Here is a 14,333-nt window from a genome sequence, read left to right on the forward strand (position 1 = left end):
ATTACTATAGAACATACTAAGTTCCTTAATCATAGGGCAGTGAGTTGTTTGGGGGCAGATGTACCAGCAATGTTCAGTATTAGTCATTGAATTTATAACTTGCACCTGGTTTGGGGAGGGTTGAGAATTTAGGCTGGTCATACAGCTGGAAGACACTTGGGCAACCAGCACAACTTGAACAGGTTTGGGCTGTCTGGTACCAAGGTGCTTCATACACATGGCAGTGGTGGTTCAAACCTGAAGACAGTCTGGCCGGTGGGGATCAGGGGTTGAATGTCAACCCATGAACCAAGAGGTTCTCTGTTCAACTCACAGTCAGGGCACATGCCCAGGTTGCACAAGAGGCAATTAATCAATGATGTTTCTATCTCTCTATCCTTCTCCCTTCCTCTCTCTCTAAAAATCAATAAACACGTATTTAAAAAGAAAACTAAAACAAAGTATATCCTAAGCAACCCAGTGATAGGAGGGTAAGAAAGGTCTACACTAGAGGTCTCCAGACTTCCCCCAATACATTTCATTCTCCTGCCATTGCTATATTATACTTGTTGCCTATAACTTTTAAATTGAGTTCTGTGGATAATTTTAATAATCAAACACTGCCTCAAACATAGTAACGCACCTTTTGATCAGCTTAATTCAATTTTCTTCATTAATAGTTCACACTTAAACACAAAAACTAAAGCTTGTCAAGCAAGTTATGGTACCACAGACTCAAATTCACTCTTGGCATATGAGTCTTTTCCAAAAGTAAATTCACTTTAAATCTGGGCTAGCCTGCAAGTAGCATGAAATAAAAGAGCAAATGTTGGTTCAATCAGTATTTTCTGGTAAACTTTGATCATTCTTTGCGTATCTGTAGGGTAAATAATACTTTTTCTTGCCAGACTATGTTTTAAAAACTTTGAAAACTATTGCCTTTTACCCCAAAACTACTATCCTTATCCTTGAACTTCAGAAAAATGTAGAAAACAAATTCTAAAACTAAAAATTATTGAAGTTCTCAAAGACTTAAATTTCCAAATCTCAAGGTATTCCCATTAGCTTTAATGACGTCAGCACTCCCATTATGAGTCAATGTCAGACTACTCTGTGCATTTAGGAATGTCCTCTCTAGTCATAGTCTTTGCGAAACTGCATGTTGATGTGACTAAATACTACAAATCTCATCATTGTACGGGTAAGGTACAAGTGTGCTTTCCAACTTAACCACATACACAGTACGAATGACCTGAGAATCTGGAGGTAAGATTCAAAACACAATACAAAAAAATGAACGTTACAAAATTTAAAAATTTGTGTTCCATAAAAGACACAATTAAGAGAGTGAAAAAGCAAGCTACAGACTCGGGGGGGGGGGGGGGGGGGATTGCAAACAACATATCCAGTAAATACCATGTATCAAAAATGTACCAAGAAATCTCCAAACTCAACACTAAGTCAAACAAACGAATTAAAAAATAGGCAAAAGATTAGAATATGCACTTCACCAAGAAGAAATAAAGATGTCAAATAAGTACATGAAAAAATGTTCAGCATCATCATCCACATGGCAAATGAAAATTAAAATAACCAGGGGATATCATGACAAATCTATCAAATAACTTGAGTAAAAACATACAAACAGGGCAAATTGTGTCAAGGATGGAGAACTGTAACTCATATGCATTGTTGGTGGGGATGCAAAATGTTACAACCATTGAGAAAAGCAGTTTGGCAGCTTCCTACATAGTCAAACACACCACATGATTCAACCATCTCACTGCTGGAGAAATAAAAATTAATGTTCATACAAACACCTGTATGCAAATGTTTACAGCAGTTTTATTCACAATCACCAAAAATTGAAAACAAACGAAATTCGTGCACTTGTAGGGTCCCTAGCGGCTGCTGAATTCCGGCCGTATACTCCCTCTCGTTCCCCAGCCGTCTATAGCTGCTGCCACTGCTGCCACTGCTGCCAGCCAGAGTCTCCCTCCCTTCCCCAAGTTGCCTGCTGCCACCACTGCTGCCAGCTGGGGCCTCCCTCCCGTCCCCCGGCTGGCCCAGCCCCCTGGTCGAACTCCCAGAAGAACTCCCAGTTGAGGGGACAATTTGCATACTGTGCTTTTATTATATAGGAGACTATGCAACAATAAAAACTAAAGAAGCTGTTGATACAAGCCACAACATGGTTGGATCTCAAACAGATTATGCTGACTGAAAGAAGGCAATTTCAAAAGACTATATATACTGTATGATTCCATTCATATGATATTCTCAAAAGATAAAACAATAGGAATGAACAAGAGCAAGTGACTTCTCCAGGGGGTGCAGGTGGTGGAGGTGACGATTATAAAGAAATAACATGAAGGCATTCTCTGGGTTATAGAAGGTTTCAGTATCCTACATGTGATGGTAGTTATATAAATCTATACATGTTCTAAAATTCATAGAGCTAGAAAGTCAATAATAAAGAGATATTCTAGCTAACATCTTAGCACACAAAGGTGGCAATGAGTGATGGACTGATTTGACAACTGATATTGAGGACCATTACTGCCCACATTCCACACTGCCCCACGCTGATGGAAATTATTGTATCCACTGCCTGTGTGTATATTAGCAAGAATGAATTTTTTAGAGAGAGGACAAGTCAATTTCAGGCAAATTTCAGGACACTTCCATCATCATGGACTGTTGCACAGTTCTTTAGAGGAAGATTAAAATAAATAACCATTGTTTCCCTAATTACTACTTCTTTCCCTTTCATTAACAACATCCAGAATGTTCCCAGGAGGGATTAACCCAGCGGTTCTCAACCTGTGGGTCGCAACCCCTTTGGGGGTCGAAAGACCCTTTCACAGAGGTTGCCTAAGACCATCAGAAAACACATATATAATTACATATTGTTTTTGTGATTAATCTCTATTGTTTAATTATGTTCAATTTTTAACAATGACATTGGGGGTCACCACAACATGAGGAACTGTATTAAAGGGTCGCGGCATTAGGAAAGTTGAGAACCAGTGGATTAACACCAACTCCACATGTAGAAATGGCTTCTACTAGTATTCTCTTAAGGCAATCAAATCAGTCTTTTATTTCCTTTGACCACTCTGATTGATTTAGCGATGGATGGTTCAACCAAAAAAGACTATTGAGGCAAAAAAGACTCCATTCCTGGGTTATGGTTGAGCTATGGAGGAGGTAAGCTCTGTGTCAGTGGACCTGAAGCTGGAGCTGAGTCACTTCAAGGGCTGATTACTGTCTTTCAATGATAAGGGGAGAGTCAGCTGAGACAGCCAGGAGACAGAGGGGGTGAAACTGTTTCCTGCTTTTTCCTTTGATCCTCTGGCCCAATGTTTCCAAGTTTACATCTAGGTGGTAGCAATCCAGACCCCTGCCCCATCCTGCTGCCTCAGAATCTCCAGGGAAGTTCTGGGACAGGAACTACTCTAGTCTCACCTTAAGCTAGTCCTAATGTTGACGTTTTCAGGAATACAAACCAATAAATTTCCTTTATATTCTAAGAGAATTTGAGATAGACCTGTTAGTTGGCAACAAAAGCATCCTAACAGAACCCCACTCGATTCCTTTCCTTTGTTGTTGTTGTTGTTCAATCTTTTCTTTGCGGAGGTATAAGCATAAACTCTCAATTGAGTTATTCTTATGTCTCGAATATAGTTCAAAGGACAATCTCAGTATTTCCATAACAACCTAGAAGAAAACAGGTTGAGAAATAGATCTGTCAATCTCTCTTCCCTCCCACTGCTCCTCCCTCTTGCCCTCCTTTCTTTGATTAAATAGGCCCTAGGACACCTGTCCAAAGTGTTCCGAATCACTCCTAGAAATCTGAAGTCCTAGGCTCGCCAAGATGGAACTCACTGCAGCAGATCACCGCATACCTCTAAGTGATGGAAACAGCATTCCTATCATTGGGTTTGGTACCTACCAAGACTCTGTATTGGTAAATTTATATCTCTTTCTGTATTTTTTTAAATAAGAAACTTTTCTAAAGTATAATCTGTACTTCATTTTAAATGGATCTAATTGATTGACTTTTTGTAATAATGAAAGCAACTTCCAAGGGCTATTGTTTGGCTGAATGAGTATTGAGCCAAACATTAAACTAAATCAATTTGTGATTTAAAATGATCTTGGATTAGAGAATGGGACCTTTCTGCTTTCTTGACTAAAATTCAGCGAGTGCTTCTTATTTTATTGATCTAAAGCACATGAAATCACTGAGGTTATGGCCTGTGATTTTTTTAAGTTCATATTTGAGCACTTTTAGTTTAGTCTAAAATGCATCTCTGTAGCAATATGTTTACAAATACATCTCCTAGGGCAAAGGAAACTACAGAGAAAATAAACAAATAGGACTATATCAAAATAAGCTTCTGCACAGCAAAAGTAACCATCAACAAAATGAAAAAGGAGCCCACAGTATGAGGGAACATTCTCATCAACACTTGCTGATTTTTTAAATTTATGCAACTCTGGTTTTGATTTGCACTTCCTTTCAACTCTACATGAGATTAATTTTTCATATTTTTATTAGGCATTTGGAGATCTTTTGCAAAGTGGCTGTGTCTTCCACGAATGTTTTTTTATTGTATTTCTCTTCTCTTATTGCTATAGTGGATTTTTAAAATATCTGTATATGAGTTCTTTGTTAGTTATATCTATGTGAAAATATCTCTTCTCACTTACCTTTTTACTCTTTTAATGAATGGTGTCTTCTGATGAACAGAGATTCCCAATTTTAATGTGCTCACCTTTAGCACTCTTTAATTTATCATTAGTACTTTCTGTGGCTTGTTTAAGAAATCCTTCTCTATCCAAGTGTTAAATTGGGAAATCTGGGAACAGCCTCTGAGAAGGAGATTTGCACACAGGAGGCTTGTTGGAGAGTACTCTGAGACCAGACCTGTAAGGGTGTGTGCAATGGGGACAGTTGAACTGCGATGCAGTTGCTCATCAATGCCACAGGGAGTTCTGGAATGGGAATGGTGCCACAGAGATGTGCTGAGTTCAGGTAAGAGCATCAGGCCTTTATACCCTGGGTCATCCATAGAGGGAACCAGATGTGAGTAATGAGCAGCCAACACTTCTGAGGACTGAGGAAATGCAGTTCATTATGACATGTTCTACCCCTGCTGTCAATTGCTTTTATATGCTAAGTTCACCCCTGGGAACAGCTCTTCCAGAATTCTGTTTGGTCTGTTTCCTGGGAAAATTTTTAAAGAGGTAGATTAGCAGGATGAATAAGGCCCTTGCCACTAAAGCTGTCTTCAATTGCAACTTCTACTTATTCTCTTCCTCCAAGAATACCCATTCTAAGTTCCCTGTATCCTTAGCCAATATCTCTGCTAGTCTGTGTGACTTACCTAGTATTATGTCCCAAATCCTCATCCCTGAGTTGTCTGAATCTCTAGTCAACTACCTTCTCAAGTTATGGCTGCTGCCTTGTCCATTAACAATCACAATTGGTAATAAGTATATCATTGGTTCACCTAACCTCTTGTGATTAGGTATGTTACCCCTGCCAACATGGCAATTCTTTCCTTGAATGCTGAACTCTTACAATAAGGAGGCTGATTTCCCCCTGTGAATTAGGACCTTTAGAATCACAGAGCCAAAAATTCAGGGATGGGAAGCACGCATTTTCCAAGTAGGTCAAAGGGAGTGATGCTAAAATGAATCACTCCAACTGGGTTTTCAGACTCATGTATTGTACTTATTACACAATACCATACAAATATGTGGCCCTAGGACATATGTTATATCCTGTAGTTCCAAAGACAGAGAAGCATCGATCAGACCGTCAAACCTCAGAGGGAAGGTAGGGGAGGTTGGGAGTAAGGGGGAGATATCAAGCAAAGGACTTGTATGCATGCATATAAGCTTAACCAATGGACACAGACAACAGGGGGGTGAGGGCATGAGTAGGGGGTGGGAGCAATCGGGGGATAAGGACACATATATAATACCTTAATCAATAAAGAAAAAAAAAAGAAAGTTCATCCTTAAGGACTTGCTCATTTCTCAAGTGGAGAAAGGGTGCTATTGGCCATTTTAGGAAACAGAACTCTTTATTTTATTGACATTGTCCTTAATTGTGAAAAAAAACCTTTGCACTTTAGATTCTCCTATCATATCACTTATTTCAGTCTCCATATATGGTATGCTATTTGATCTTTCTGATTTTTTTCTCTAAAATTTATTTTCCTAACAAAGCTGTTAGAATTTATATAGAATTCTCCAATGCTACATTTAAAATTATAAAGTTTGTTGTTTATGTCCACATATACAACTGGTTTATACAGATAGGTTAAAATTAATTAGTAATTGATTACTAATTTAGTAATTATAGTTCACCCCATTGCTGCTTCTGCCATGTAAGGGTGAATATTTTTTTAAATATGTTTTTATTGATTTTAGAGAGAGAGGAAGAGAGAGGAAGAGAGAGAGAGAGGGGAACATGGATCAGTTGCCTACAGTATGCACCCACGTCCTGGGTATATGCCATAAGTGGGAATTGAACCAGTTACCTTTTGGTACATGAGTTGATGCTCAAGAAACTGAGCCACTCAGCCAATGCAGGGAGAATACTTTATTTTATTTTATCTTATTTTATTTTATTTTTTATTGTCTAAAGTTTTACATGTGTGTCCTTTTTCCACAATTGAACCTCTCATTTCCCCAGCCATTCCCAACCGGGGCAAGCCCCCAGCACCCTAATGTCTGTGTCCATTGGTTATACTAATATGCATGCCTACAAGTCCATTAGTTGCTCTCTAACCTCCCCTTCCCTACCATTTGTCTCTAGATCGATCTATTTTTCTTCATCAAATTATGTTGATCATTTTATCCCATATATTAGTGAGATCATGCAATATTTATCTTTCTCTGACTGGCGTATTTTGCTTAGAATAATGCTCTCCAGTTCCATCCATGATGTTCCAAATGGTAACAATTCCTTCCTTTTGACAGCAGCATAGAATTCCATTGTGTAGATGTACAACCATTTTTTAATCCACTCATCTGCTGATGGGCACTTAGGCTGTTTCCAAATCTTAGCTATGGTGAATTGTGCTGCTATGAACATAGGGACGCATATATCCTTTCCGATTGGTGTTTCTGGTTTCTTGGGATATAGTCCTAGAAGTGGGATTACTGGATCAAAAGGGAATTCCATTTTTTAATTTTTTGATGAAACACCATACTGTTTTCCACAGTAGCTGTACCAGTCTGCATTCCCACCAAGTGTGCAAGAGGGCTCCTTTTTCTCCACATCCTCCCCAGCACTTCTTGTTTGTTGATTTGTTGATGGTAGCCATTCTGACAGGTGTGAGATGGTACCTCATTGTTGTTTTAATTTGCATCTCTCGAATGATTAGTCACTTTGAGCATGTTTTCATATGTCTCTTGACCTTCTGTATGTACTTTTTGATTGGACTGTTTATCTTCCTTTTGTTAAGTTGTATGAGTTCCCTGTAAATTTTAGAGATTAAACCCTTAGGAAAGATAGCTTTTTATTTTGATGTAGTCTCATTATTTTATTTTCTCCTTAGTTTCCATTGCCCTAGGAGCTATATCACTGAAGATATTGCTATGACAAATGTCTGCTATTATTCTGCTTATGGCTTCTTCTAAATTTTTTATTATTTCCTGCCTTACATTTAAGTCCTTTCTCCATTTTGAGTTTGTTTTTGTGTATGGTGTAAGTTGGTGGTCTAGTTTCATTTTTTTTCAAATATCTGTCCAACCACAGGGACTGGATGCCAATAGCCAGGGTCACACCTTGTAGCAGATCAGAGAGGAACCCAAGAGCCACATTACTGGGGCAGTGAACTCAGGGGGCCTGAGCACTGGATCAGTGCCACTGTGGTGACTGGAGGTCGGCAGCTGAGGAGGGGGAAGTTCAAGTTTTGCTGCCAGGGCCTTGTTCCATTGGTTGGATATGAGCACACCCAGTGGCGGCTCCCAGAGGCACGTGGGAGTCGCCTGCCAGGGTGGCAGGCTCAGGGGACCCACTTGCTAAAGCCAAGCAACTGTGGTATCTCTGGGCAGGCAGGTGGGGAGGGGGAAGTCCCAGTTTCTGTTGTCAGGGCTGTGTTCCCTTGTTTGGATATGAGCGCACCCAGCGAGGGCTTACCGAGGCCTCTGGGAGCCAGGCGATGGGCTCAGGAGGCCTGCGCACTGGAAACGCAACTTTGGTGTCCAGAGGTCAGCAGTCCGGGAGGGAGAATTCGCACGTACTGCTGCGGGATCCGTGAACCCTTGGAGACGGACTTCCTAGGGTCTGCAGGTCTGCAGGTCTGCGGGCGGGGAAGCAGGACTTTGGCTGGTGTGGCTGCTGGGTCATGGGCAGTGTCCAAAGCCAGTCTAGATGGTTGTGCTGATGAGTTCCTAGAGGAGGCCACTCTCCCCTTCAAGATGGCCTTGGGCTCCATGCATGAGCCCCGCAGGCTGGAGAGTACCCACAGCAGTGGTAGGGGCTCCCTGCCCAGGAGAGCCTGGTCTGCCAGCCTCTGATACTCCTGCTAGATTTTCCTGTCCCTCACTCACTCACACACACTACATACATCCACACACTCTCCTTTCACCCCCTCACTCACTCATACCCATCCTGCCAGACATCACCTGTTGTTCTAGAATCTGTTCCCATTCTTTTTTGTCTTGCTTCTTTTCTTCGGTATACTTATTTGATATTCATCCATGTTGCTGTGTATATCAATAGTTCATTCATTTTTACTACCTGTTAGTTTTCCATTCTGTGGCTATATCTCAGTTTACTCACCCAAACCTTTGATTTATAACTGAACCGATGTCAATGAACTGTGCCTTCCTATAGCATGGAAACCATGAAATATTTTGTCACTGGTAACATTGACCAAGTCACATCTCTGAAACCACAAATCTAAGGGCAGACCTGGGATGGATGGAGTCTCCCACTGAGGATGGAATGCTCCCTAGAAGGTCAGTTTCTCCAGCCTCTAGATACCATCTCCCAATCACAACAGCATGGAATTGGAAATTTGTCATTTTCACTCTACAGCAGTGTCCTGATTAATACTGATTAAACTAAATCAGGGGTCCTCAAACTACGGCCCTCGGGCCACATGCAAATACAAATATTGTATTTGTTCCCATTTTTTTTTTTTTTTACTTTAAAATAAGATATGTGCAGTGTGCACAGGAATTTGTTCATATTTTTTTTTTAAACTATAGTCCGGCCCTCTAACGGTCTGAGGGACAATGAACTGGTCCCCTGTTTAAAAAGGTTGAGGACCCCTGAACTAAATGAAAGACTCATTTCTTTTCTCCCAAACTTCAACCCCTTTATTTCAGACCCCTAAGGGGAGCTGTAGGGCAGGATTGAAGCTCGCCATCGATGTTGGGTACCGGCACATTGATGGGGCCTACAGCTACCAGAATGAGAACGAAGTGGGGGAGGCCATCAGAGAGAAGATAGCAGAAGGAAGGGTGAAGAGAGAGGATATTTTCTACTGCGGAAAGGTGAGAGTTTCCCTTCCCCTCCATCCCCTCATATTAATGATGGACCTGATGTCACTTTTCTCTGCCCAAGAAAGTTGGACTCACGAAGAGGAGTGAATTTTCAACTGCCAAATTCCTTACTCTTGCCAAGATGTTAGGGACTAATGAGCCCCTTGAAGTGGGCTTCGGGCAAAGCTTTCTTCATACATGGGCACAGATTTAAAACAATATGCAAAGAACCAAGTCTATAGAGCAAAAATTAGGGAAGTGGAGGGAAAGGAGGAGATGGTTCACGTTACAGAACAGCGGTTCTCAACCTGTGGGTCACAACCCCTTTGGGGGTCGAATGACCCTTTCACATGGGTCGCCTAAGACCATTGGGAAACACATGTATAATTACATATTGTTTTTGTGATCAATCACTATGCTTTATATTCAATTTGTAACAGTGAAATTGGGGGGTCACCACAACTTGAGGAATTGTATTAAAGGGTCACGGCATTGGGAAGGTTGAGAACCACTGTTATAGAAGTATTTGCTAAAGGTTTCTTTAAACCTTTGTGCCTCCTTTTGTGCCTATTTGTTCATAGATAACTAATTCTTTTTATTAATTAAACTAGAGGCCTGGTGCACAAAAATTTGTGCACTCGGGAGGAGAGGGGGGTCCCCCAGCCTGGCCTGTGCCCTCTCGCAGTCTGGGACCCCTGGGGAGATAACGACCTGCTGGCTTAGGCCTGCTCCCGGGTGGCAGAGGGCAGGCCCAATCCCTAGGTGCAGCCCCTGGTCAGGCTCAGAGCAGGGCCGATTGGGGGGTTGGGGCACCGCCCCGTCACACTCAAGGCAGGGTCGATGGGGAGGTTGCGGTGCCACCCTCTGTCATGCACAGAGCAGGGCCCATCAGGGGGGTTGGGGCTCCATACCCTGTCACACACATAGCAGGGTCGATCAGGGAGTTGGAGAACTCCCCCCTGTCACGCACAGAGCAGGGCCCATCAGGGGGGTGAGGAGCTCCCCCCTGTCATGCACAGAGCAGGGCCGATCAAGGGGTTGAGGAGCTCCCCCCTGTCACTCACAGAGTAGGGCCGATAGGGGAGTTGGGGCACCGCCCCCTGTCACACACAGAGCAGGGCGGATCAGGGTGTTGGGGCCCTGCACCCTGTCACACTCAGGGCAGGGCCAATGGAGAGGTTATGGCTCTACCCTGTCACACACAGAGCAGGGCCCGTGGGTGGGGGAGGGGTTGGGGTGCCGCAGCCTGTCACACACAGAGCAGGGCCGATCAGGGGGTTAGGGCTCCGTTCCCTGTCACACACAGAGCAGGGTCGATCAGGGGGTTGGGAAGCTCCCCCCGTCACACACAGAGCCGCAGGGCGATCAGGGGGTTTGGGCCCTGCCCCCTGTCACGCTGATCCCGGTGCTGGGGGCCTCACTGCTCCGCTAATCCCGGTGCCAGGAGGCATATTACCCTTTTACTATTTAGAATAGAGGCCTGGTGCATGGGTGGGGGCTGGCTGGTTTGCCCTGAAGGGTGTCCTGGATCAGGGTGGGGGGTCCCCACTGGGGTGTCTGGCCAGTCTGGGTGAGGGCTGAGGTCCGTTTTCCAGCTGGCGGGTGACTAAAGCTCCCAACTGCTCCTTTTTTTCTTTTTTTTTTTTATTCTGGGCCAGCTTTAGCTCTGAGGCCTCAGCTGCTGAAAGCCGGTTTCTGGCCTTTGTTTTTCCTTCTGTATTTGATACAATGTTGCGGTCCGGCTGGCTGAACCTGCTGACTGAAAGCCGATTTCTGGGGTTTTGTTTAGCTTCTTATTTGCAACATAGTACAGTTGCTTAGAGTTGCAGCTCAGAGGCCGGCAAGTCAGGTGGGGAACGTTGGAGTCTGCAGTCACTGGAGCCAGCAACCCTCATGTTCGCTTCCAGCTGCCTGGCTGCCAGCCGCCATCTTGGCTGACAGTTAATTTGCATAAGGATATGCTGATTAGCCAATGGGAAGGGTAGCAGTCGTACACTAATTAACATGTTTCTCTTTTATTTGTGTAGATCTTTATTGTGGAAAGTATTACATATATCCCCCATTGAGCCAGTCTAGCCCACCTCCAACACCCACACCAGGCCTTCACCATCCTATTGTCTGTGTCCATGGATTTTATATATATGCACATACACGCATACAAGTTCTTTCCTTTTTCTCTTCCCACCCACCCATCCTCCCTTGCTTTCCTTGTGTTCTTCGAAAATCAGTTCAATGCTTCTATGTCTCTGGATCTATTTTATTCATTAGTTTATTTTGTTCATTAAATTCTGCTTATGAGTGAGATCATGTGCTACTTGTCTTTCTCTGACTGGCTTATTGTTGCTTATCACAGCGGTTCTCAACCAGTGGGTCATGACCCCTTTGGGGGTTGAACGACCCTTTCACAGGGGTCTCCTAAGACCATGGGGAAACACATATATAATTACATATTGTTTTTGTGATTAATCACTATGCTTTAATTATGTTCAATTTGTAACAATGAAATTGGGGGTCACCACAACATGAGGAACTGTATTAAAGATCGTGGCATTAGGAAGGTTGAGAATCACAGTAATAGAAGTATTTGCTAAATGTTTCTTTAAACCATTGTGCCTCCTTTTGTGCCTATTTGTTCATAGATAACTAATTTTTTAAATTAAATCTTTATTGTTGAAAGTAATACATATGTCCCCCACTGAGCCCTTCTAGTCCACTTCCAACACCCACCCCAGGTCTTCACCATCCTATTGTCTGTGTCCATGTGCTGGGGTCCAACCCCAGCAGGTCCATGGGTCCCCAAAGGTGTGGACGGAGTCGGCGAAGAAGGAATGACACGGAGACAGCCTTCAGTTGATCAGCAGCCTAGTCAGGACCTCTAGCCAGGATCTCCAGCCAAAGTTCTGGCCAAGTTCTGGTTAGGATCTGATGTTTATTGTCTTGTTACATCTGTATTTATACCAGTTGATTTTAATCCTGTCAATTTCTATTGCAAAGATTAGGGCATTTCTTATCTCCATTCCAGGGAGTAAAGATTATGTAGCTTAAGCGTGATTGTTTGTAGTTAAAGTGATTAACTACCCGCCTGGCACTTAGTTAAGGGGTTGTATCCCCTCCCTAACCTCAGGGAAAAATCCCTACCTGGGGAAACAACCTTTCTCGGAGAGGTGACCTTGGTTAAAACACATAGCGCTAAGGGGAGCAAACATATTAAGAACAGTATGCTATATACACCAGGTCCCTTGAAACATATGCTGTGCAGATGTTTCTTCTCTGCAGCAACTGTGTCAAGCAGCAAGGATGGACCGGCTCCCGGCATCCATGGATTTTATATATATGCACATACACGCATGCAAGTTCTTTCCTTTTTCTCTTCCCACCCACCCATCCTCCCTTGCTTTCCCTCTGCTATTCAAAAGTCTGTTCAATGCCTCTATGTCTCTGGATCTATTTTGTTCATCAGTTTATTTTGTTCATTAAATTCCGCTTATGAGTGAGATCATGTGCTACTTGACTTTCTCTGACTGGCTTATTTTTGCTTATCACAGTGGTTCTCAAACTGTGGGTCGTGACCCCTTTGGGGGTCAAACGACCCTTTCACAGGGGTCTCCTAAGACCATTGGAAAACACATATATAATTACATATTGTTTTTGTGATTAATCACTATGCTTTAATTATGTTCAATTTGTAACAATGTAATTGCTGTCACCACAACATGAGGAACTGTATTAAAGGATCTCCGCATTAGGAAGGTTGAGAACCACTGGCTTAGCACAATACACTAAAGGTCCCTCCATGCTTGCTAAAAGAGTAAGGGATCCTTTTTCTGGTGCATAGTATCTATCTATCTATACAAAAGCCTTAGCAACCAACCGATCAACCAGTAACTATGATGCGCACTGACCACCAGGGGGGCAGACACTCAACACGGGAGCTGTCCTCTGGTGATCAGTGCACTCCCACAGTGGGAGTCCTGCTCAGCTGATCGCCAGGTAACAGACGCCGAGCTCATGGCTGGCAAGCGCTGTTGTGGTGGCACAAGCCTTTCCTGATCAGGAGTGACTGGGAGTGAGCCCATGGCAGGCACAGCGGGGCCAGGAGGCAGGAGCAGCAGGTGGTGATGAACTGCCAGTTTCGACCTAATCCCCGCAGGCCATGCTGAGGGATCCCATTAGTGCACAAATCTGTGCACCAGGCCTCTAGTTCCATGATATAAATGTACCACAGCTTTTTTATCCACTCATCTAATAATGGACACTTGGGTTTTCCTGGCTTTAGCTTTTATAAATTGTGCTATGAACATAGGGGTGCATATATCCTTTCTGATTAGTGTTTCAGGTTTCTGAGGATATATTCCTAGAAGTGGGATCACTGGGTCAAGAGGCAGTTCCATATTTAATTTTTTGAGGAAACTCCATAATGTTTTCCATAATGGCTGCACCCGTCTACATTCCCACTAGCAGTGTACTAGGGTTCCCTTTTCTCTACATCCTCGCCATCACTTGTTATTTGTTGATTTACTGATGGTAGCCATTCTAACAAGTGTGAGGTGATACCACATTGTTGTTTTAATGTGGATCTCTCTGATGATGAGTGACTTTGAGCACTTTTCCATATGTCTCTTGGCCATGTGTGTATCCACCTTGGAAAGTGTCCATTTAGGTCCTTTGCCCATTTTTTAATTGGATTTTTTTCTTCCTTTTGTTAAGTTGTATGACTTTCTTATATATTTTCGTGTTTTTGTTGTTTTTAAATATATTTTTATTGATTTTCAGAAAGAAAGGGAGAGGGGGAGAGAGATAGAAACATCAATGATGAAGGAGAATCATTGATTGGATGC

At 42.9% G+C, this 14,333-nt stretch overlaps 1 protein-coding gene across 2 annotated transcripts in view; it reads left to right on the forward strand.

Moving 5' to 3' along the window:
- The first annotated feature begins 3,856 nt into the window (after positions 1 to 3,856).
- LOC139016881 (aldo-keto reductase family 1 member D1-like) overlaps positions 3,857 to 14,333 on the forward strand; it is a 45,842-nt gene continuing 35,365 nt past the window's right edge. For both annotated transcript variants that reach the window (XM_070425056.1, XM_070425058.1), the window contains exons 1-2: positions 3,857 to 3,949; positions 9,340 to 9,507. In XM_070425056.1, the coding sequence (XP_070281157.1) occupies positions 3,857 to 3,949; positions 9,340 to 9,507 (261 nt within the window). The remainder of the gene's footprint in view (positions 3,950 to 9,339; positions 9,508 to 14,333) is intronic.

This window comes from Myotis yumanensis, unplaced genomic scaffold (assembly GCF_028538775.1).
Source record: "Myotis yumanensis isolate MYYU_CA2020_CCGP unplaced genomic scaffold, mMyoYum1.0.hap1 SCAF_9, whole genome shotgun sequence".
NCBI lineage: Eukaryota > Metazoa > Chordata > Mammalia > Chiroptera > Vespertilionidae > Myotis > Myotis yumanensis.